Below are 24,457 nucleotides of genomic sequence, written 5' to 3'. Positions count from 1 at the left end.
ACATTAGCTTTCACTTTGATTAAATAAGCTTAGAATCAAGATTCAGTCACAAAACGAATTAATTCAAGCAATGTACGCCCCTGTCTCTGCTATAGATTGCATGTCAATCAGTGACTGGATGAAAGTTTTTTACAGTCACCTCGCTCAGCACCTTCACTTGAATAAAATGATCTCTTCCGGTCCGGTGATTAACGTCACGTGACGGGTAGTTGCCGCGTCGAGCTCAGCTGACAGGCTCCGGGGAAGTTAGCTTTCAGCAGCTGTTTGTTTGTGATGCGGTAAAGCAATCCAGTTAAAAGCTGATATTAAAAAATGGAGCGGTACGGGTCGGACGTGGAGGTCGACGAGCAGAGGACTCCGCTGATTCGCCGGGGACGCGAAGAAGAAGTCCAGAAAGGTGAAAGAAAAAACCAAAGCATTCAGCCAACGATGCGGGCGCTTCGGTCGTTTTGTGCAGCATATGTTTGTAAGAAGCCGCGCTGTTTAACTGGGAAGAAGCAGGAAAACAACAACCTTCTTAGGTTGAAAACGTAAAGACACATACTAACAACCTGAACAGCACAATTTTATCGCTAAAGTGGCTAGTATGTCTGTAGTGTAAACCTTTAAATTTAGAGTCGTCACTAACACAGCTGTCATTATAGAAGGGCTGATTTACTGAATTAACCTGCTGAGTGTGCATTTTTAGGTGTTCATGGTATTTTGCCATCTAAGACCTTTAAGTTGGTCATCCACACCTGTGTGTAAATGCACTTTATCTTTTAATGAGCATCGGTCACGAGGTTAGGGACGTCTGCCCTGGAATCGTATCATGAGACATGTCTCTATGATATTTGAGTCCTGTCATACCTGCATACCCACAGTCAGCTCGATGGAAAAACGGGTTTTAATTTAATGCAGTGGTTTAGCTCTGAGAAACTGTGCATGCAGTGAACTCACAGTCATGACAGAACTGACAGGGCAAGTTTAGGTTTGCCAAATTTAAACAGGATTTACTGAAATAAGCTCTGTATCATTTTGGATAAGTTAACTGGGCAATCAGCTGGTGTGTACTATCAGTCATATCAGCAGGTAGTTGTACTGTACGCAAACTAAATAGACTGATTAAACTGTGAAGTTTAGTTATGAAAATAAGGTTGTGCTACAAGTATGAGAGCTTTAATGTTGTTGTTAGGTTAGGTTTGGCAGGTCATTTACTCATTTTAAGGTTGATGGTTTAATCCCCGGTTGCTACATTCTTTCTGCCAAAGCATCCTTGGGGAACATGCTGAATCCAGAGTTGCTTAGTTATGAAAATAAGACTTACTTTTACTATTTTTAGAGATTTAATGCTATTATTAGAGTTGACTTACAGATGGGGCTGAGACAGGATACCAATGCAGAAATGTATCATGATGCATTATCAACATGCTGATGCTAGAAATTGATATTATTTATTTAAAATAAACTCATCAGAATCATTACTTAAAGGATAATCACATTCAATTATAATAATACAAACGCACAGCATAAAAAAATGAAAGGTTTTTGAGATTTGACTTATTAGGATTATGTTGTGTTCCTTTTGTTACACAGATGTTGTGATATTGTTGTATTAATACATAGACCATATGCGCAAACAGATGATTCACACTGCTGTCGTTTCTGTCCCTCAGCTCCAGCATGCGGTTCATCACGCTACACCCTGGCATTGCTTTCCTCTTATGGCTTCTTTGTAGTCTATTCCTTGAGGGTAAACCTCAGTGTGGCGATGGTGGACATGCTCAACAACACCCACCAATCAAACCACAACCACAGTGGCACAGTGTGCCCTGGCCGTGCCGACCCTGCAGTCCGCAAACACAATCACACGGTGAGCAGAAATTTGACTGCAGCTATTTAATCCCACTTTAAAGTGTTTCCTCCATAGGTTTAGTCAATTTTGATGACGTAACAACGTAGCTTGGGAGTATGTTTGCCACTTAAAATCTTTCTAGGTCCTGAAGTTAGATTTAAATGCAAACCAGTTATATAGACCTGTTGGATTCTTAGTGAAAGTCAGTAAGTCCGTTCACAAACGGTCTTACTTTTGGTGTATAATTTCATGTACATGTAGAGGTAGCAGGTTACTGATGGTACTGATAAGATTTTATAGTTTAAGGAGTTACTATTATTTGCAGGCTCCTTATTTTTATTCATGTCTGTCTGTAGGAAAAAAACATACGTTAGGCAGAATTATGTGAACGGGGAAACATAGTTGGCATCCAAGACTCAGTAGTTTGTAAGTCTTGACTGACATAATATCAATACCTTAAGCCCTGAAGTCCTAAAGTTTCTAATCTATCCCCTCACAGGCCAGTGTTTACAACTGGGACTCAGAAACACAGGGATGGATCCTGGGCTCTTTTTTCTACGGGTACATCCTGACACAAGTCCCTGGGGGCTACCTGGCTGGCCGCTTTGGACCAAAATGGCTGATGGGCTTTGGGATCCTGGGGACTGTAATTTTTACACTGCTTACCCCTGTGGCTGCTGACCTGGGTGCAGGCTACCTCATTGCTGTCAGAGTGCTGGAGGGGATTGGCGAGGTAGGGGATCAGAATGAAGACGCTGAAAACGGAGCTGAATTCATTTGTGCAAACCTGTTTTATGAACCATAATCACTATCTGTGCTGCAGCCATAAGATTTGCAAGTGGCAATAAAATTCATGTCACAGTCCTGAAATGGTTTCCAGGAATAGTTAAGCTAATATTTGGCTATGCTTAAGTGTCATCCGTGCACTTCTCTTAATGTTCCTGTTGTGTTTGTCCTCAGGGTGTAACATTCCCAGCAATGTACACCATGTGGGCAGCCTGGGCCCCACCGCTGGAGAGGAGCCGACTTCTCACCATTTCCTACATTGGTAAGACGGTGCAAGAGCTACACTGTCAACATAAAGACAAATTGCACTTTTAGCCTATTTTATGCATTTTTTTAAACTTCAGTCTACAGTTGAGCACTTGAAAAATATTACATTAAGTAAAATATGGACGCGTTGCCACACTAACCTTTATCATGAATATTTAAGCTGCTGGGCTTAGGCTTCTCTTGCAGACCAGCATCTTTCCTTTAACTATTAGTGTCCACCTGCCACTTTCTGTATATTCTTTCTTCAGTAGTTAACAAACCTACTTCTTTTCTCTTCCCAGGAGCACAGCTGGGGACAGTAATAAGTCTCCCTGTATCTGGTGAAATCATCTTTTACCTGGACTGGACCTATGTCTTCTATATATTTGGTAATACATGTAAACTTTACTGTTGACAGTTTAGGAAGATTTAAGTTTTAAAGGGAAAAAAATCTTAGTCTCACAATTACTTTGTGCTGAAGTTTCTCTAAGAGGTGTTTTGTACAATCTTCACCTCAACCTGATGTTATATTTTGTTTATGTGAGTTATTTTTAACAGATTTGTCAGTTTGTTGTTATTATTTAGAATAGCATTCTTTGATAATGAGTGGTATTGTGAATTTGTCAGTGATTAATTTGCTTAAAAACTCTGTTGAATTCACATTGCAGGTAATTTTTAAAAATCTTGTCTTATGTAGACATGCTACAATGCCTAATACATACTGTCAGTTATGCTTAAAGAGGTTCTTACGTATCAGTCTGAACTCAAATGACTTGTTTGTTGATTAGTCAGCACTTCTTCACAGTGCTGTTTAGCAGCTGTCTCTAGCATCTGTTCCTCTTTGACAGTGGAAACAACAATTTAGAAAATGGGAAGAAGAAAATTTATGCATAAATGGAAACAATGCAGAGGTCTGACTTTTTTTACTTGGAGCTTTTACTTCTACCAAACATATGTCAGATGTAAAAGTCCCTTAAGGCAAGACAGAGATAATGAGATACTCAAACCTCAGTTCATTTTCAGGAACAGACACACAAACCACATTCCACATATTTGCTTACTGGATAAAGGCACTCATATGATGGAGGATTTATGCTGGATGAATGTGGGTCACCAGTGTTGCTTTGTGGTTTGCTCAGGTGCTGTTGGGCTGGTGTGGTTCGTCCTGTGGGCTTTTTTCGCCTTTGACAGCCCAAATACCCATCCACGAATATCAGAGCAGGAGAGACTCTATATCACCTCCTCACTCAAGAATGAGGTAACAGTAATAACATGATAACAGGTTGTAAATTTTAAAAAAAGAAGCAAATTCTCTTACATTAAAGAACAGCTTTAATATACACTTATTGCATTGCTTTTAGTGCTTGCTGCAGCGCGCTTGCAGGCATTTCCGATCCAGTACAGTTATCTGATTCTAATGTTACATAATATCTGTGTATTTCAGCATTTTACTTTCTTATCTGTCTTTGTCAAAATACCTGTCATGAATCTGCATTACTGGCACTGCGATGGTGAGCATGTAGCAGCTGGGAGCCCTAGTATGGCTGGATAGACTGCAGTGGCTTTAAAGCTTCACCAGGACAGCAGTGACGTTTTTGCGCAGCTTCATCTTTTCTTTAGTCTTCGGTGAACATCTCGGTTGTTGTTTCAGATGTGTTATCACTTCTTTTGTTATTTCTTCATCCTACTTCTACATTCGCTTTGGTCCAGCTGTCCACCTCGGCGAGCAACATCCCCTGGCGATCCATAGTGACTTCAATGCCGCTGTTGGCCATTGTTGTGGCTCACTTCTCTTACAACTGGACCTTCTACACCCTCCTCACTCTGCTGCCAACCTACATGAGTGACATCCTTGGATTTAGCATACAGCAGGTGAGAAACCACGTTAGTTTAAATCAATACCAGAGTGACTTTAAAGAGGACTTGCCCTCACTTTAAGTTGATTTTTATTTGATTTTTTTTATTCTGGAACTCTAAAGTATGAGTCCTAGTTATAAATTTATCTATATTATTTATATGAAGCTCTTATGGAGCCTTTTGATCACAGGGATTGTAAATACATACACTAATCACTATATTTGACACCTTAGCCATGTTTCACAGGAAAAGCCATAACTGTAATAGTACAAATTTAACAGAAAATAAAGAAAAGCAGGATAGATCCCCTTTAAACTTGGGACAAAAGGTTAGTTTGTTTAGAGCTCCAGGGAGATGAACCAGTAAAATAGAAATGACTAATTGCAATAGTAAAACATTTGGCATCCTTGGTTAATCGTTCTCTACTGAGAGTAGATGAAAAAGTAAAAAATAAAGTCTCCCAGTAATGAAATGAATGTAATCATCTGTTCCCAACAGAATGGTTTTCTGTCGGCTCTGCCTTACTTGGGATGTGCTGTGGTCGCTGTGCTGAGCGGCCAAATTGCCGACTATCTGCGAGAAACCCGCAAATACCGCACTGTCATTGTCAGGAAGTCCTTCACCCTCATTGGTAATTCATGACAGTCACTGCTGAATCCTCGACTTTTAACTGACTGCAGGCTCTTGGCATCAAAAATATCACCAGTATTGCTACTTCACAGTTGTGTTGTTTCTGTAGGGATGATTGGGCCTGCAGTGTTCCTGGTGGCAGCAGGTTATACAGGCTGTGACTACACCTTGGCTGTGACCTTCCTCACAATCTCCTCTTCTCTCGGAGGAGTGTCGGCATCTGGCTTCAACATCAACCACCTTGACATTGCTCCTTCGTAAGAATAACACCTCGGAAAACTGTTGGATAATAATACTTCAGTCATTTTAATTTTGAATCATTTTAATTGTGAAGATGAGAGATGATGGTTATTAATGTGTAAATATTTGTGTAATTCAGTGTATCTTCAGGTTCAGATATGTTTGACATATTGAAGTTTCCCTCTAGCCTTTTGTTATGAAAATAATAATTTTAGGCATCAACATAGACCATGAGATGATTCAAGGATATTTCTTTTTATAAATATAATCAAATTTCCTTATCAGTGTAGCAACATTATGTACTACATAGTGCTTTTTTTGTTTGTTTGTTTTTTTTTGTTTTTTTTACTGAGGACTTAATGTTTTTATTTGTCTCTTTAGATATGCTGGTATTCTCCTAGGAATCACCAACACCTTTGCCACCATCCCTGGCATGGTGGGGCCAGTCATTGCAAGAGCTCTGACTCAGCAGGTAAGAAACATGTTCAGCAACGATGTAACTAACCAGTCCTTTTTTTGTTTTGTTTCAGAAGTAAAGACTGGAGTCTAGATTAAACATACACATAGAGTACACAGTAGCAGGAAACTTTACTGGATTTTAATAAGTAGTGTGCTGCTGCTTCATACAAAATGAGGACACTCTGGGTGTCCTGACAGATGGTATCCTTACTTTAGCATAATGCTCCATTTCCTCTGTAATTGGTTTAGTCAGTACAGGATTAAGGTGTTTAAGGTTTGGCCACCAGGGGGCACCAATAGTCCTAGAAAGGTAACTGTAAGCGTTACATTTGCCCGTTTTTTCTTATCTCCAAATAGACAGGAGAAGAGCATACTACATACCTGCATGCTATGTTCAGTCAGTTAATCCAAATGATATTAAATCTGTAATCGTATGTAATCATTTTACACCACGCACATGACAATAAAACAGCTTAGTAGTGATATTTAATCAAATCAGGCCTTTTCTGTATGTTAACACTAACTGTGCTTATGGTCCTCTAGAACACCATCGAAGAATGGCAGATTGTTTTCTACATTGCTGCTGCCATCGACCTGTTTGGGGCAATATTCTACGCTGTGTTTGGTAAAGGAACAGTGCAGTCCTGGGCTATCCACACATCCTTCTCTCATGCAGACTGAGGCAAGAGACCCTTTCGGGTTAAATTTTCAGATTTGTCAAGTGGGCAAGTTTCAAACATGGGCTCATTCGTGGGTAATTTAAGGGAGAGATGTGTTCTAGCTGTATTCATCATGGTCAAATAAGTGTGTAACTGCCATGATACCTCGGAAAGATGTTCTTTAATGTGGCTGTGGGTACATGGTCTTGAGACAGATGAGCCCAATGTCAGTGATTTTAAAAAAAAATGTTGTAGCTGTACCTACTCAAATATATTATTTCTCAGAGGAAGAAATCAACATATGCATTCCCAAGAAGTATCAGAGGAAGCTTTCATTATGAAGCCAAGCAGGCAATGAGATGTAGCCAGTTAGTTATGAAGCTACAGGCTGTATAACTAACTATAAAGGTCGGCTAATGTAAATCAACTTTGATATTTACAGATATTAAATCATTATAAATAAGCTATGGAAGAAATCATTCCACTGTAGGTGGTTTTGTGGATTCAACCTGCTATACCCAATGGTTCCTTTTTACAGAAGGGACAGTTTTAAATGCCTCAGTAAATCCTTAAGTTTTACATCCAGTACAAACCGATGCCCACTGTAAAGATTTTTTTTAATCTGTTACTTTGTAGCCTATAATGAAGTGCCAGTAGGCTTTTTTGTGAATTTAAAAATCCCAAACTTTTTTAATTCAGCATTATGACTATACAGTGTACACTTTTTGTTTAGGATGATGCCTTAAAAAGTCTCCAAGTCTTTTATCCTTTTCTCTTAGAGAAATGTACTTTTTTTTTAATGATTACTTGTAATATGGTGCAGTGTCTTGAGTTTTCAGGTTCACAAGCCAACTCTTATTTGAGATAGCAGGATTTAACGTCACACGGGTTATGATCTTTCCAGTCTTAACACTAAGATACCATGCTTTTGGTACCTTATTAATGAAGGGACATGGCTTTGAATTATTCCCCGAATTCTCAGGTATCTTAAATCTTACAAGGATTTAAAGGGATGTTTGTTTACTTTTATATTTTGATTAATCTTATCACATGGAGGCATATTTCCTCAAGTTTTAAGTGTCAGTGTGGTGATCGCCTTCTTTCAGTGTCAACGACAGATTTATTTTTTCATCACATTTGCACACATGTTATACATTATGTACACTTTTCTTTCATGCATGATCACAGTAAAGAGATAAATCCAAGCTAAGCTGTAAGGTTAACATTTTGTCTTTGAAATTCCCGAATATTTATAATGTGCCTTACTGCTTAAGTTTAAAAGGGATCAGCAATGCAGGCTCATTCTTTTGAGTTCTTTTTGTTACTGACTTCATTTATTTCAGTTGTTATTGTGCTTTTTTTGCACAGAGAATAAAGGGACTAAACTGTACTGAGAAAAAAACATTGTAAAATTCCTCTTTCAAAACATTTGACAGAAATGTTTTAAATCGCTGCCATATAAAGACTTTATGTGCAAATCAGATCTTGTGTTGGGGTATTATTTCTTTTTCTCCTAGAACACCTTTCAAATTAACTAAGAATAATGTGGTTTTACATGCTTAAGTTTGAGCTACTTAAAGTTATTGTCTAAAAACAAGCCCTATGTGACTTAATCTGCTTTCTCTCCCATCATCTGCCTCCATCTCAACCTGGCATCCTCCTGTCACACCAACCCTCTGCATGTCTTCCTTCACTGCACCCACAAACCTCTTCTATCCTCTCCTTTTTATTGTTGCCTCTTACATCATTTCCAAAACGCTCAGCCTGAGCTGTCCCTCTGATTATACTCATTTCTAATCCTCGTCGCTGGTAGCATCCTCTGCCACCTACCACAATCCAATTTCGTAAAAGACTCAAAAAACTTTGAGTTTTCAGCCTTGAGTTGTTTTATTCTAAAGAGTAGTAGGCCATTAACACCATTACAGACACACAGCAACTACATTTGTGAGGGTTTAGAGCAGGGAAAATGCCAGTTATACTCATGAAAAAAAACATAGGAAAATAAATGGCAAAAAAATTAGTCAGGTCAGTGCTCAGGTTAACCGTTTTGTGTGGGTTTAACCCTCAATTCCTGCACCCATTAAGTCAATTCTCTATAGTCGCACAATTGTCCTTAAAAGGGGCTACTGCTTAACTAAATATAAGTTTAGGCACTATTATTCATGATCAGTTTTGCTTGGAAGTGAAAACATGGAAATATCATTTAACTCTATGTTTAACTGCTATTTTTTAATGCCACTGTACTTTAAGCTAATTGGCAGAGACGTTAAGCACATAAGGCTACTTTTAATCCAACTAGAGAGCGTCTGGAAAGGTGAGCCCTTCACCTGCTGCTTACTGCAAACCTTTAAGAGCAGAGCTGTCATTCATTCCTGATATCTCAAAGTCAACTAATGATAGCAAAGCAACAATAACGACAACTGCCTCGTTTATGTATACTATGCTAATTATTAATGAATGCAAAGTCTTGAATTTTAAATGCCCATTTTCCTTCCCTTGAAAAGCCACGATTAATTTATGCGTCGGGAATTACTGACCATTGAAGCTTTCTGCAGACATTAATCAGCATATTAACTCGCCGGTGTGTCCGACAATGGATGCTGATATTTGTGCCCTATAATAAACTCGTTTACGGTAACTCGTCGTTGTGATGCTGTGCAACGGCGGGTGCGCGCAATTACGCAACACCCCAGCCTGTCCTGCGAGCTATAACCGGATCAGCGTCTCTACTCAGCCTATCCGCGCCTGCAGCCAACCCGACACCGGCCAGCTCTCAGGTACGACGCAGTACACGATATAATGCATGAAGTGGGCTTATTTTATTTTATCTATTTATTTTTTTGACGCCAGTAATAAATTATCTGCGCCTGTTTTTATTTTTAGCGGTTCTGTGTATTGGGGATACTGTGATGCAGAGAAGAGGACAGGCGGCTGGTAGTTAATGCGCATCCAGGCTTCAGTAAGCGGGCAGATGACAGAACATGGCGGAGGGTTGACATTTCCGTTAATTCCTTGAGACATTAGATTTACTCCAATACTTTAGATTTTTCTGAGGCTCTGCCCGCTGTTTCTTTGGGTTTATTGTTTTTTTTAACCATCTTTTAGAAGTGAAAGCGCACTGCGGCAGCCGCTGTGACGTTATCTGTGAAGGATGAGTTAAACGCGCGCATGTAAATGACTGCCCTTGCACTAAGTTCACCTGCGCAAGATCATGTGGGGATACATATTACAGCTGGATTAAGCTACTTGACGTTCAGCCTGCTGCAGAGTGCATTCAGACTAAATATGTCACACAGGTTTGGTTAAACAAAACTTTGCAGTGCATGTGTGAAGCCTAATGTTCAGGGTCATCACCCCGTCACCCCCACCGAGTCTTTAACAGTACCTGTTTCCCTTTGCGTTAACCTGTGCACAGTGCACCGCAGTGTCTGAGTAATGGCTGCTACACTGTTAGTAGACTAGACCTGACAAAATGGTGGATTCTGGCTGGGAGGGAAGCTGTACTGAGTCTGTGGCTGTGAAAAAGAGGATGGTGCTGTGAAATCTCATCTGAGCTACCTGGATGTGTCAGAGTGGTGAGAACAGGAGAAGCATGTGGATGTGAAAGAGGAGAGCAGGGGTGTGGATGGATGGAGGAATAGAGAGTAGGAGGGGGAGGAGTGTTCTGTGTTCTGTGCAGTTCACCGATACCCTCCCTAGTCCTCTGAGTCTTCTGAGATGCTAAAGGAAACACGTATTGACAATCAAGAGCCTTCTTTGTAGCAAATCTGAGCCCAAGTTACTTTCACTTTACTCCCTCGAGGAGTATTTTAATGTAATTACAAATTCTTCCTGCACCAACTGAGATTCCCACTCCAGTATTTTTCGACAGAGCCATGCAATACATTGAATTTCTGCCTGCATAATGTTGAACCCTATGGTGTTTAATTACACAAGCAAGTCTGGGCTATTTTTCCACCATCAAAGAATATGTTATTCACTCACAACAACCCATTTCAATATATGTCAGTCACAACAACTAGTTCATGAATACATTGCTCCCTGACTGTAACTTAACCCTGGCTTTAGCAGACAGACTGCCTCGTGACTTCTGCCAGCTCCAGTCATCATGGGAAAGGAGAAACTCCACATCAACATCGTGGTGATTGGCCACGTGGACTCTGGCAAGTCCACCACCACAGGCCACCTTATCTACAAGTGCGGAGGCATTGACAAGAGAACCATTGAGAAGTTTGAAAAGGAAGCTGCTGAGGTAAGGAGACAGGAGAGAAAGATGACCTCTTTAACTGGCAGCCGCTCTTCGCATATTAAGGCTGAAGCCATACGGCTTAAATAGAAATTAACACAATAGGAGCTGTTTGAGTTTTATATAACATAGAAGAGATTAAGATTGTTTGCAAAAAAGTCTTGAAGGTTAGTGTTGCTTGTGTCCCAGATGGGGAAAGGATCATTCAAGTATGCCTGGGTGCTGGACAAGCTGAAAGCTGAAAGGGAGCGTGGCATTACCATCGACATCTCACTGTGGAAGTTTGAAACTAGCAAATACTACGTGACTATCATTGATGCCCCGGGTCACAGGGACTTCATCAAGAACATGATCACCGGGACCTCTCAGGTGTGTAACATGACGATGCTAGGCCACTATGAAGTGTATTAGATTCTGTATTGCATGTTTTAAGGTGCTTTTGCAAGCTTGTGTACACAAGTGCATCACTTGCTATTACATTGAAGTATTTCAGTTGCTATTAGTGACTATAGTAGGTGTTTAATTTGGTATAGAACTTATTACAGTACATTATGTTACAGTATTAGCATCCAATAGTGGTAGTATTTCAAAGTTACTGAGGAATCCTACTAAAGCTGCATCCACTGCATTTTTAGGCAGACTGTGCTGTGCTGATTGTGGCAGCTGGTGTGGGAGAGTTCGAAGCAGGTATTTCCAAGAATGGACAGACTCGTGAGCACGCCCTCCTGGCCTACACTCTCGGAGTGAAGCAGCTCATTGTGGGAATCAACAAGATGGACTCTACGGAGCCAAACTACAGCCAGAAACGTTACGAGGAGATCGTGAAGGAAGTGAGCACCTACATCAAGAAGATTGGCTACAATCCTGACACGGTTGCCTTTGTACCCATTTCAGGCTGGAACGGAGACAACATGCTTGAGCCCAGCCCCAATGTAAGTACTAAAACAAAGCATAGTTATGCAAAAGCCAGAATGTGGCCCATCATTTGAATATTCATTTGTTTGACTGGTGCTGTGGATAGAAAGCTGTAGCTCAATACAGCTGTTGGACAAACTCAAATATGACCTGTCAAAGAATCTAAAGCGAACTTTTCACTAATTTCCCTTTAAACAGCTGTAGATATAAATAAGAGGTATTTTTCTACAACATGAAACATAGTGGTGGGAGCTAGGGAAAAAAATAAAATGCAACTTTCTGCTAGTTAATTCAGCTTATTCATAAGATCAAGATGTGTCATTCATTCATTTAAAAAGTGACTGAAAATGTCCTGGAGGTTAAGAAACCAATAAAATGTTCTGTTATTATTTTAATCTAGAATTGAAATTATTACTGTATAAAATTGTGTATTATTATTTTTTCCTTCTTTCCTCTAGATGACATGGTTTAAGGGATGGAAAATAAATAGGAAGGAAGGTAATGCATCAGGAACCACACTACTGGAGGCTCTGGATGCCATCCAGCCCCCCACCCGTCCGACAGACAAACCTCTACGTCTTCCCCTGCAGGATGTCTACAAGATAGGAGGCAAGTGGTGTACGAATAACATATGGATAAACTTTTAAGATACTTTGGGAATAAAGGATAGTTGAGACATTTGGAACACGGAAAACCAGATAACTTTTTCAGGAGAGAACTGAAACACTTTGATTTTTATTTTAATATCCTTTACTCTCACCTCTTTTGCAGGAATTGGAACAGTCCCCGTAGGTCGTGTGGAAACAGGATTACTGAAGCCTGGAATGGTGGTGACATTTGCCCCTGTCAATGTGACTACCGAGGTCAAGTCTGTAGAAATGCACCATGAGGCACTGAGCGAAGCCCTACCCGGTGACAACGTTGGCTTTAATGTCAAGAACGTATCTGTCAAGGATATTCGCCGTGGCAATGTTGCTGGTGACAGCAAGAATGACCCACCACAGGAAGCTGCCAACTTTACTGCTCAGGTAGATACAAGATTTGGATGTAAAAATTGCAATTATAGTAGAACGAGCACATGATTTAACAAATTCAGCTCCATCTAATGTCAGAACTATTTATATTCTCAATCCTCAAGGCAGACGAGAATGTGTTTAAATAAGACGACAGCAGAAAAACTAGAAATAAAAAAAAAGAAAGCATTTTTTTTTGCTTATTAATAAGGCACCGATGTTGTCCCTTTGCTTTGCAGGTGATCATCCTCAACCACCCAGGCCAGATCAGCGCAGGTTATGCTCCCGTGCTGGACTGTCACACTGCTCACATTGCTTGCAAGTTTGCAGAGCTCAAAGAAAAGATTGATCGCCGCTCTGGCAAGAAGCTGGAGGACAACCCTAAATCCCTGAAATCGGGAGATGCTGCAATTGTAGATATGATTCCTGGCAAACCAATGTGTGTCGAGAGCTTCTCTGAGTACCCGCCCCTTGGTGAGTTCAAGTAGTTCCTAGAATTTCAAGAGCTTCCCTCATCAAATGGCATTGTGGCTCCACTTTGAAGTCATGCCATATTTTATGATGAACTCAAACGTCTTTTATTCTTCTTCACTTTGCAGGGCGTTTTGCGGTGCGTGACATGCGTCAGACTGTGGCTGTCGGCGTGATTAAAGGTGTGGAGAAAAAGGTCTCCACTACTGGTAAAGTCACCAAGTCTGCCCAGAAGGCCCAGAGGAACAAATGAATGTTGTGCTACTCTGCCGACCCCAAGGTCTCCCAAGGCAGGACATCAGTCATCCAACTTCATCCTAGAATTGGCTACTTCAACTTAATAATTAAAGACTGGTTAATCATCACAATGCATCGCAAAAGCATTCGAAGGAAAGAAAAACACTTAGATCTTTGGTCCTTGAGGGAGCACTCCTGGTTCCATTTCAGTGGTTAGATTACCATTAAGTACAGTGTAACATCAACATGTTTCAAATATGTGCACTGTTGATTCGCGTCATGGAAACACCATTCTGTGCTATTTAGACATCAAATAATTACAGATACTGCAACCTATCACCTCTCTAGTTCAATGGAGTGCAGGTTCTGATCTCTTTACATGATATTATATGTTGTCCTGCTTTTAGTGTTTGTTTGCAACTATATGGCGCTCTCTAGGAGCAAGAAGTCATAACTATGTCCTTCTGTGTAGTGGAGTAGTAGAGAATTTGTTCTGTTTAAGCTTTAAAAAGAACTTAAAACAAAAAAGGTCAAAAATTGTCCTCCCAGGACTCTAGTCCACATGTGGACTCTTAAAGCACTTTGATTGGCATTTTGCTAATTTTGCACTTGCACTTGTAGTTTAAATTGGCATAAGCTATAGCACCTTATTGTAAGATGGCACGAGCCTCTTTGTAACATTAAACATATTTCAACCAAAATGTGCAGCCTTGAGGAGTTTTTTCCCCCTTGTGTGAAAAGCTGTGAGAGCAACAGTTGTGTCAAAGTTTAAGATCCTTAAAATATGAAACATAATATCTGCAATACACATTTCTATCCACAAGATGTAGCTATTGATATAGAAATAAAAGAGAAACTAATAAGAATTTCAAACAAAGATCAAGTTTATAAACTTGCAGTCACAGTGCTGTGTCAGCACCTTAGAAGGCTATAGCCTCACCCTATGGCCAATAGCAATCATCCAGGAAGTAATAAGCCCAGCACTCACCGACTGATTGTGCAATTACACAATACACACAGCATAGCGTAAGTGAGGACTATGGAATAGGACCTGCAGAAAAGTTTTCACTCACATGCTACATCCGGTGAGTTAGAATACGTCAAAGGCTGAATCAGCATAAGAGCAGGGTGTGGCAAAGTAAAGGGGTGTGTTCTCATAAAATAAAAGGACACGCTAAGGATTAATCTTGCCAGACAAGTTTCATTCATCATTACACTGTCATGGCTGGGAGAGGGAAACCGCGCAAGCTAAACAGTCTCGACGCTGAGTGCACTAAAGTAAGTTCTCGTGATTTAACAGAAGGGAAGCAGAGTGAAAACAAAACGAAACAGAAACCAAAGAAAGCGAAGCAGAAGAATCCAAACGATGCTGAAGAAAAGTTTCCTCCTGACAGTACCAGAAGACAATCTCAAGACAGCAGAGCGGAGAGAACATGTGCTACCAGGACCAAGTCGACAAAACAACTTCCAGTGGCGAAACAGACAAAGGAAATTCCAAAAGCCACAGGAATAAAAACATGTTCTGACAGGGCAAAATCACAAGGACTTGAAGAGGAAGTAAAGCCAGAGACTCCAGAGGGCAGAAAAACAAACCCACGTGTTAGGAAGGCCAAACCATCAGAAATGACTAAGATAGAGCTAAAAGATCCTACAGAGGATTCTGTGGACACTGTCAAAGCAAAAGCCTGTGGCACCAAGCCAAAATTAAGAAAACAAGAAAACAATCCTGATCCGGCAGCAAAGATGCAAAATGAGCAATATTTTGAGAAGATACCAAAGGCAGAGCAACAGACTCGAAAGAATGCAAGAAAGGCTTCAGAACAGACCACAAAAAATGAAATATGTGCTGGCAAAGCCAAATCACCACCAGCAAAAGCCCGTGATGCCAAGCTACAAGTAGAAGTACAATCTGCTGAGCAGGATACAAAGGTTGCACCAGGAAAATCTCAGGACTTAAAAAGCAAAGACATGACCAAAGAAAAAGCTTCAACAGATTATATCCTTAAGGAAACTCTGAAAAAAATGAAAATTAAGATGATTGACAAAGCAAACGCAGCAGAAGTCATAAATGCGATAATACAAAATATAATCAGTCATTTAAAACAAAATACATCAAGCTTTAAAGAGGTACAAGAACCCCTAAAAACAGGAAGCTACTATGAAAATCTAAAGGTAAGGTTTTACACTCTGAGTTCCCGCAATTAACTCAGGACAGGATTTGTGGTAAGAAATGCACTCCAATCTGACGTATGACTTGTATGTTGCACAGATTTGTAATCCTGATGAATTTGATGTCATGCTGCCCATCTTGGTTGATCGGGTGAAACTTGAACCATTTGGAAATGATGGCGCATTTTACAGTGTGGAATTAAAACGTGGCCAGAAGACTCTGGAAAAATTTCTAGAAAATGGCATTTTATCTGCTACCAAGATGCTCAATGAGTTCAGGGAAGAAGTGAAGAAATGTGTCAAGAATTTTACTGGTGAGTATCAAAGTTAGAGTTTAAGTTAGTTTTAGTGAAATTTCCATTTTACAGTAAAAGAGGGCCTGAGGAAGAATTCAATTTGACAAGGCCTTTAATTTAACATGCTTATTTATCAATGCCTTCTATATTGTAACGTATTAATATACAGCATCCAGTACCATAGAATGCCTGGAGTTAGTTTTTTATTTGTTCTTTCAGAATGGAAGGTGGACAAGAAGAAAAGAGGCTGTCCAGCAGTGACCCTGACCACACATGTACAATCAGTCCCAATTTCGCTGGATGTTGTTCTCTGCCTTATGGTTAAATCAAGCTGGCCGCCTTTCACAACCGAAGGCCTTAAAATAAACAACTGGCTTGGGGATAAGGCTAAGCAGGAATACAGGCAAAAGCCGTATTATCTGGTCCCAAAATATGAGGGCAAGGGTACAGTGGAAAGTGATGGGGTCCTTAATAAAGGTAAGTTTAACCTCTCTCAATTATTGAATAAAAAAAACAAACTAATCATAATGTGATTGTGAGCCACTGAACGAAATAGATAAAGTTATTGTTAACTGCAGTAGAAGTGAGAAAGGACACAGTATTATAAGACAACTGAATCCTGGTTAGAATGTTTGTGGCTGACATTGTTGTCAGTGTTGTGCCAAAAAGTCATTTTGAATGTTTCTGTGCGTTTTCATGTGTATTACCGTTGCTTACATTGGTAAATAAAATGTAGTTAACAAGATTTATGAAAGGGTTATATATAAAGTAATGGCATAGGGTTTCAGAGGGTTTCGCAGTTATAATGTAGTTACGGTGTAGGTTTCCCACTGAAGCAGAAATCCCCTTTAACACTTGACCAATGTTACTACAGTTCAAAATGTGCAGTTTTCATGAATGTATAAAAAGCTTAAAATTTCCCTGTTCTCTTCTGTCATCTCTAACATACAGATGTTTGGAGAGTTTCATTCTCTCACATTGAGAAGGCCATCCTGAAAAATCACGGATCAAAGAAGACTTGCTGTGAAAAAAGTGGAGAAAACTGCTGCAGGTTAGAACAACATGCTTATTACCAAATTATTGCTTTCTGGTAGAAAATGAACACAATGGCAAAAAAAAAAAAAAAAATTATTCGTCAAACCATTTGGTGTGTTGGTGTTTGGTACTATGCAATGGAGCATGCAATGGACCCAGTCAGTTATTTACATTATGTATTAAACTAGGGCTGCAGCTATCGATTATATTTGTAACGATGTATTCCATTAATTTAATGGATTAATGGATTATTCCATTAATCCAATTAAATGGATAACTACTTGTCTTATTAATGAGCAATAATAGACATTTAAAAGAGAAAACAGGTCTTTCAAAATGAACTGCTCATTAGTTTCCATTTTAGAAATTGCAATGTTTTGAACTGCATAAATCTGTTAAAAAAAACAACAGAAAGAACAAAACCCTTTGATTGTATTTATGCACCATATTAAATTAAATATTTTCTTAAATGCAAAAATATATAAATACTTTCAAGTACTCTACAAGTTTTATCTCCTTGATGAGGTAGATTTTTTGTGCGTTCATGTTCCCAAATTTTTGTGCATCTGCGTGTGCCTGCGTGTTTTAAGTGTGAGAGGTCAAGCAAAGAGCGAGTTTCTATCTGTAGGCCTTTAAAGGAGAATGTGGTGGCTGCAATGAAGAAAAGCGAGAATATCAGCATTCCATAGTTAATGCAAAGTTTGATGCATACTTTCTGTGCTGCTGAAAACAAACGTTATAATTACTTAATAGTAATAATAATTCAGTGTCCAGTTTATTGGCCCATGTACATTTTTATTGGCTGGTGAAAAAGTGTTTCTTTATATTCTCAAATATTAATGCAATTTAATTAACACATTATTTTATATAATTTCACCTTCAATCTGATAAATGTTGCGAAAGCCCTGAAATTAATCTGGTCTAGTAAACCGCATGTCCCCCTTTACTCACCCCTGCTTGCTGCAGGTATCGGTTTCATGTGCGGCTGTCGTCAGCCTTCTTAAGCTGTATAAATTAAACATGGTATCAGGCTAAGTTAATAGTTTGTCTGCATGTTTTAATACAACTTCTGGAGGCTTTTATTGCAGAATTACGTTAAACTGTGCCAGCGTTATCATCACGGCAGCTGTTGTGTTATCGATGTTTTTGTTGAAAACTGAGGACCTCATAGGTTTAGTGTTGGCAGACTCTGTAGTCATTCGCTGTTCCTAAATGTTTCTATTACAGGTTTGCTTTTTGTCACAAATGCAGCTGACAATGCTATCTCTAGACATTTATATCCATCCATTTATATACACATATATTTATCTCTCAACTCAGGAAAGTAGGCAAGCTCAAGAAAATGTTTGATATTTTTACCTAATGTCATGTTGTGTACGTTTAATTATCCAAGGTTCTCTAGCATATTGAGACTATCTCTCCACACCGTTACATATTCCATATGTACGGGGTATGACCCCCCTTGGTCGTGGCGTGTGGATATTTCTTTAAGACACTCCGGCACGCCCGGCTACGCCCCACAGCTTACGTATAAAACAGCTGTGCGGACGTGACACCGGTGATCGTTTGATCTCCACTTGTGTTGTGTGTGTGTGTGAGTGCCTTGAGAGTGCTGTATGAATGTGCGTCCGTCAGGAGCATGCTTCAGCATCCTCCATGGGCGCTGCCTCTCCCCCGGTATTCCCTGGTACTCCCCTGGTAGCCCTGGTATTCCCCCGGTAGCCCTGGTACTCCCCCGGTAGCCCCGGTACTCCCCTGGTAGCCCCGGTGGTCCCATCGTATGCCCTGGTGTTCCCCGGTATTCCCCTGGTATCCCTTAGCTTGGTTCCCCCTATCTGGTCCCCTTTCCCCGGCATATCGCCTCGGAAAAAAACAGGCTTATGCGCCGGTCGGACCACGCTGTGCGGCTGCCGGCTGCCGGCTAGCGAGTAGCTCGGCTACAGTGAGGAAACACAGCAGAGACACGGCTTCAGCGTTCAAGCATACGCTGTCGCCTTGGCACTGTGCAGCCCGGCTGCTATGTGTGTTAACACAGAGGGGATACGGCTTCAGCGTTCCAAGCGTTCGCTGTTGGCCTGCTTAACACTGTGGGGAATAAACAGTGGGGAATTATGCTACGGTTCGTGCCAGCTAATCGTTAGCCAGCCTGCGAGTAGCATTCCAGCCGGTTAGCCTGTCTGGCATGTTGCCCGCAGCTCGCGGGTTAACACGGCCAGCAGGGCTCCGCTCGTAGCTCGGCTACATTGGGGAAATGTGTCAGAGTTCCAAGCATACGCTTTTACCTGTCAGTACTGTGATGCAGGAGCTAATAAACAGTGGAAGGGGAATTTAGGTTAGGCAGGCCATGGGCTGGGTCCCCTCCCACACCTGTTGCTGATTTACTGCTGGCCCCTCCAATGGCTCCGCCTCTGTGAGGCCTGGGCTTCTGGAGGTTGACTGTCGGGTGGCGGATGTTGAAGAAGCTTCCATCCTCTCTTCGGGTGTTGCCCACCTGTCCCTGGGCTGCCCCCTGCTGGTCCCCGGGCGAGATGGGTCCCTTCAGCTCATGATTGGCGCATGCCGGGTGTGGGAATTAGCCCTTCCTCTAGCTGAGTTGACCTCCAGGTTGTTGCTATCACGCAGCCTCAGCGCCTACTGCCTTAGGTGCCGCTGCTGCCTGGTTGGCCTGGTTGCAGGCCATGCAGAGAAGGCTGTGTTCAGTTGAGGTGGGGAGGACTCGGAGCCTAGGCTCAGCTGTCCTCCAGCCGCTCTCTTCCCTCCTGACATCCTTTGAGTTGGGTCTAGTGGCCAGGTCTGCTGCAGGCTGTGTTCCCCTGGCCTATTGCCCGCACTTCAACGGTTCATACGCCAGTCGGACCTTGCTGCGTCTGACGGCTCAGCCAGCAGTGGACAGTTCTCCGACCTGCGGCGCTGGCTCTCTCTCTGGCACATTGCGCAAATGTTGCAGGTTTACGTGGCTGGCAGGGCCCGCTCAGTGAGCTGACACCCCCGGTGAGTCACGTCCCTGGCTGCACTGCAGCTCCGGGCAGTCTTCCTCTGGCATGTTGCCCGCATTCGCCGGCTTACACGCCAGTTGGACCTCGCTGCGGCGAGTGTGCGTTCTCCAGCCTATTTTAGCCAGATTCTCTCTGCCATGTCAGCTGCTGCAGCTCCTGGCTGTGTTCCCTTGGCGTGTTGCCTTCGCTACGCCAGTTTACACGCCAGCCGGCCTTCGCTGTGTCTGATTATTCGGCTGGAGAGCAGGTGCCAGAGCAGGTGCCCGCTCAGTGAGCTGACACCTCCCGTCTGTCTGTTAGCGTCTCATCAGGCCCACTCTGCTGGCCCCCCCTGTCTATAGACACCACAGAGTGGTTGCTATGCCCTAGTGATGAACCTTGGGTTGTTCCCACTTGGGCCCTCAGTGGCCTGAGCCACCAGCACCTCCCCTGTCGTGGATGGTGCAGGTCAGCTGCTCTACTCCTGGGACAGGCCCTGGGCCTCATCCTACCTCGGCCATCCACTGAGTGGCTGAGCTGCTGCGACAGGCTCTCTCTCTCCCTGGCTCTGTGTCACTGCCTAGTGCCAGGCAGGGATCTGTTGTGACTTGACTTCTCCAGCTGGCGGCTCCGCCTTCCCTTCTGGGGCGTCATCCGCATACCGGCTTGCCCGACAGTCGGTCCTCGCTGTGTCTGATGCCTCAGCCAGCGGGTGAGTGTTCCCCAGCCTGCAGCGCTGGCTCCCTGTCTGGCGTTGCCCGCTTCTTGCAGGCACCCAGTAGGGTCTCCTCTCAGCGGCTCTGTGAGCTACGCTTCCTCTCCTCTCTCTGCTCCTAGGATTCCAGGTTTGGGCCCTGGGCTCTAAAGGCTCCAGCTGGAGATCCTTGGGGAGCGTATGCGCGGGCTCGTCCTAGCCGAATGCCCGTGCTTCTGGCATTTCGTCGCTCCGCGGGTTGAGCTTGTCAGACCTTGCTGTGTCTGACATTTTGGCCAGTGAGTGAGAGGTCCCCAGCCTGCGATGCTGGTTCCCTGTTGATGCTTTGCCTGTGTGTCACAGACTTACACGGCCGGCATGGGGACGCCCAGTGGCTGGGACTTTGTGTCTAACCTCGAGTGTCTCATTGCGAGTTCACTCTTGAGGCTCCTCTGTCTGTGGACGAGCACGTGGTGACGGTGCTGGGGGTGGACCTTCGGGTCGTTGCCTTGCTCAGCCCTCCACTTGCGCAGGCTAGGCTGCGGTGGAGACTATCTCTCCACCGTGAGGCTGCTCGGAGACGCGTTCCGATCAAGCTATCACCGGTGTCACATCCGCACAATTGTTTTATACGTAAGCTGTGGGGCTTAGCCAGGCGTGCCGGAGTGTCTTAAAGAAATCTCCACACGCCACGACCAAGGGGGGGTCGTACCCCGTACATATGGAATATGTAACGGTGTGGAGAGATAGTCTCTCACTAAGAGAACCAAGGTTACACCGTAACTGTACATTCCCAAAATCTCTGTATCTTTCTCCTTGTACACAGGAAGTCCTGTCTGAAACTCCTAAAGCACCTGCTACATCTGCTGAAGGAAAGGGACTCTTCATTTGACAAGTTTTGCTCTTATCATGCCAAAACTACACTCTTTCATGCCTGTTGCTTGCGAACTGATGACAGCAACTGGAGAGCCTCAGACCTGAGCAATTGTTTCCAGCTGCTCCTGGAAGACTTTGAATGTTACTTGGAAAATGGTAAACTATGCAACTTTTTCATTCCAAGTCAGAACCTGTTCTCTGGTATTAGAAAGTGCAAATGTCTGTCCGATGCTATCAGGGAGGAACGTCTGAACGGCTTTCCTATTTTCAGGGAACAACTTAAAAATGGACATTAATGCACGTCTGAGCTCGTGACTTTTGTAAGTGCTATAGTGTCTTGATGCATGCTCAATCAAATGCCGCATCCAGATGAACAGAATCTTCGAAAGTTGATTCTATTCATTTGGAGGTACCCAGATAGCAAATATCCATTGAAACAATGTTTAGTCAATATCAGTTGAATCTATTGAAAAAACATTGAAATCTGATATTGACGTAACATCACTCTTGCACCCTTTTTTAATGTTGATACAACATCAGGATTTGATATTGAATCAATGTTGAACGCTGATGTTGATTTTCCCTCACTTTTGCACCCTTGGTTACTATTGAAACAACAATAAAATCATGATTAAAAATCAGTATTTAACAGGTATTTGTATCAATACTAAACACCACTGCAAATTACCAGCAATACTTAAACCTGCTAAAAAGACAATTGTGTATGATCCACAAATAGGAAACCATTATATGCTGGACATTATCTTACAATTTGTCATGTCCATAAAAATATCCCTATACTATGAAGCATCTGGCATTATGTAATAAAAAAATGACAGACATCTGTGTGTCAATAACAAAGGATCAGATGATGGATCAGATGAAAAATCAACATCAGTTCAACGTCTCCTTGCCATCTGGGTAGCGTTTTCAGACGCTATGAGATTTACTTACCTGGATGATTGAGCATGAATCAACACAGATGAACAGAAACAACTTTTTGGGAAGTCCTATAGTGTTTACAATGCCTCAGTAATTTACAACTTTAGTTTTGATGTGATTTTGTTGTTCCCTGTTTTGCAACACATTTATAAGAAATTCTACTAGTACAACTGAGATGACCTTAGAATGGCACTCTTTAAAGTCCTGTCGGAGCGGGCACGCTCCTTGTGCGTAACTATTTTTAAATCCCTGTAGAAGTAAGCTAGCGAAATAATTTTTTTATTTTTTTTTTCATATGAAACCATAGAAGTTGTACTTACATCTTATGCCATCAGTTTGTCCTAAGTCATGGTTTCCTTCCAAATATAGCTTTGGAAAATTTGCATAAAAAGCAATTGCAGCATCAAAAACATAATATTCCAGAAACACGCTTTGCCGATTCGATCAGCTGTTCATAACACTTCCTACGTTGGAAAAGAGGTCAGCGTGAACTATCGCATGTCCGCCATTACCTGCCCGAAACCGGAAGTGACGTCATTTTCGCGGAAAATGTAGTCTTGTATTTTGTTGCGTTTCTTTGTTTTTGTTTTTGTTTTTTACCTTCGGGGCCTTTATGCCTATGCTGGTGTTTTTAAAAGTCATGTTTTGACTTTGTGCTTTTCTGTATCGCTTCTGGGATGCTTAGAACTCAAATTGCACTGCTGGAAATAGTTTATTTTGATGCACATGCTGTTTTTTTGCAAATTTGTATTATAATATTTTCGTTTTTCCTGCAGTACATAATAATTGGTGTATCTCAAGAATAAAACTATGAAGACACTCAAAATAAATTTCCTGTGGTGGAAAACTATTTTGTGCAACTTTTTTGTATTTACAGTTTTGAGGGATAAACCTCTTATATTTCTTTAACTAGAAATATATGTAAAAAACAAAAACGATTTTCATTTTTTTTGTAGTTTATTGCAATTTATGTAGTTACTCTGGACTAAATGCATACATGTTATTAAAATTTAGGCCATAATGGTTGTATTGATGTATAGCAACTTGAAATGCTCCCAAAAATGGCACTACAGCATGTAAAAATATAAAGATAAGCTCTGGCGGACTTGGTTCTACGGTAGGTCTTAAAGGGTTAACTAGGGCTGAGATAGTCAGCATCCATACACAAAACAGCAACTCATGCAGCAGCCAACACAATCTGCAAAGCAGAATTCGGCATATACTTGTTTCCAATCATTTCAGATGAGACTGAAAAATAATATCAGAATTCATAACAGAATTTTACACTGACTGAAGAAATGTAAGCAGGAAACCAAAGTCTGCTCACAGGGCAGAAAAAAAAAGTAGTGATTGAGGACAATAAACGCACAATTTTTCAGCTTGCTTATAACCAGTGATGGGAATAACGGCGTTACAAGTAACGGCGTTACTAACGGAGTTACTTTTTTCAGTAACGAGTAATCTAACTAATTACTATTCCTATCGTTACAACGCCGTTACAGTTACTAACAAGGAAACGCGGTCCGTTACTATTTTTCAACAAACAGAAGGTTGAAACTGTGTTCAGCTAACAGCATCTTATATCAGTTGCACGGAAGTAGCTGTAAGTAATCTGGACGCTACAGCTTTAAGCAGCTGCGCGCTCCCGCGGACGGTAATCACGATCACTGTCTAGCGCAACACCTGGAGCTCAGGTGGCAAAACAATCGAGTGCTGCTGTTTGACTGAGGAAGAATAAAGTAGTCGTGGTAAGTCAATCACGTGACCACTTAAAGACAAAGCAACAAGGTGACATATACCAGTTTTTAAATTGTGTCGATAGGCCTACGTAAAACCAGAGTCGTGATAAACAAGATATACGCGGCGTTTCCTCAATA

General features: G+C 41.7%; 4 protein-coding genes across 5 annotated transcripts in view; 3 read left to right on the top strand and 1 right to left on the bottom strand.

The window, feature by feature from the left end:
• Positions 1 to 23,110, bottom strand: part of arhgef33 (Rho guanine nucleotide exchange factor (GEF) 33) — a 53,218-nt gene extending 30,108 nt beyond the window's left edge. Inside the window, exon 1 of the mRNA XM_025897540.1 lies at positions 22,901 to 23,110. The gene's annotated coding sequence lies outside the window, so the exon portion shown is untranslated. The remainder of the gene's footprint in view (positions 1 to 22,900) is intronic.
• Positions 182 to 8,192, top strand: slc17a5 (solute carrier family 17 member 5). The gene is made up of 11 exons (XM_003438229.5): positions 182 to 397; positions 1,656 to 1,852; positions 2,334 to 2,567; positions 2,795 to 2,882; positions 3,169 to 3,255; positions 4,006 to 4,124; positions 4,577 to 4,738; positions 5,222 to 5,354; positions 5,463 to 5,610; positions 5,975 to 6,065; positions 6,596 to 8,192. The coding sequence occupies exons 1-11, from the start codon at positions 313 to 315 to the stop codon at positions 6,731 to 6,733; spliced, it is 1,482 nt and encodes a 493-aa protein (XP_003438277.1). The 5' UTR covers positions 182 to 312; the 3' UTR covers positions 6,734 to 8,192.
• On the top strand, positions 9,333 to 14,294 carry LOC100708578 (elongation factor 1-alpha 1). Of its 2 annotated transcripts, none has more exons than XM_003438319.5 (8): positions 9,333 to 9,488; positions 10,783 to 10,963; positions 11,147 to 11,326; positions 11,593 to 11,889; positions 12,331 to 12,481; positions 12,644 to 12,900; positions 13,125 to 13,359; positions 13,485 to 14,294. In XM_003438319.5, exons 2-8 carry the CDS (start codon positions 10,820 to 10,822, stop codon positions 13,607 to 13,609), a joined length of 1,389 nt encoding a protein of 462 aa, XP_003438367.2. In that variant the 5' UTR covers positions 9,333 to 9,488; positions 10,783 to 10,819; the 3' UTR covers positions 13,610 to 14,294. The 2 variants fall into 2 exon arrangements, with proteins under 2 accessions (XP_003438367.2, XP_005473699.2); XM_005473642.4 differs by having other exon boundaries at positions 9,349 to 9,488; positions 10,780 to 10,963.
• LOC106097853 (cyclic GMP-AMP synthase) lies at positions 14,424 to 22,983 on the top strand. Its single transcript, XM_019366540.2, has 5 exons — positions 14,424 to 15,765; positions 15,863 to 16,076; positions 16,278 to 16,535; positions 17,010 to 17,109; positions 21,589 to 22,983. The coding sequence occupies exons 1-5, from the start codon at positions 14,815 to 14,817 to the stop codon at positions 21,932 to 21,934; spliced, it is 1,869 nt and encodes a 622-aa protein (XP_019222085.1). The 5' UTR covers positions 14,424 to 14,814; the 3' UTR covers positions 21,935 to 22,983.
• Positions 23,111 to 24,457: the final 1,347 nt, after the last annotated feature.

Source organism: Oreochromis niloticus, linkage group LG13 (assembly GCF_001858045.2).
Source record: "Oreochromis niloticus isolate F11D_XX linkage group LG13, O_niloticus_UMD_NMBU, whole genome shotgun sequence".
Lineage (NCBI taxonomy): Eukaryota > Metazoa > Chordata > Actinopteri > Cichliformes > Cichlidae > Oreochromis > Oreochromis niloticus.
Note: the sequence above shows the minus strand (reverse complement) of the source record. Positions and strands in the feature narration are given on the sequence as shown.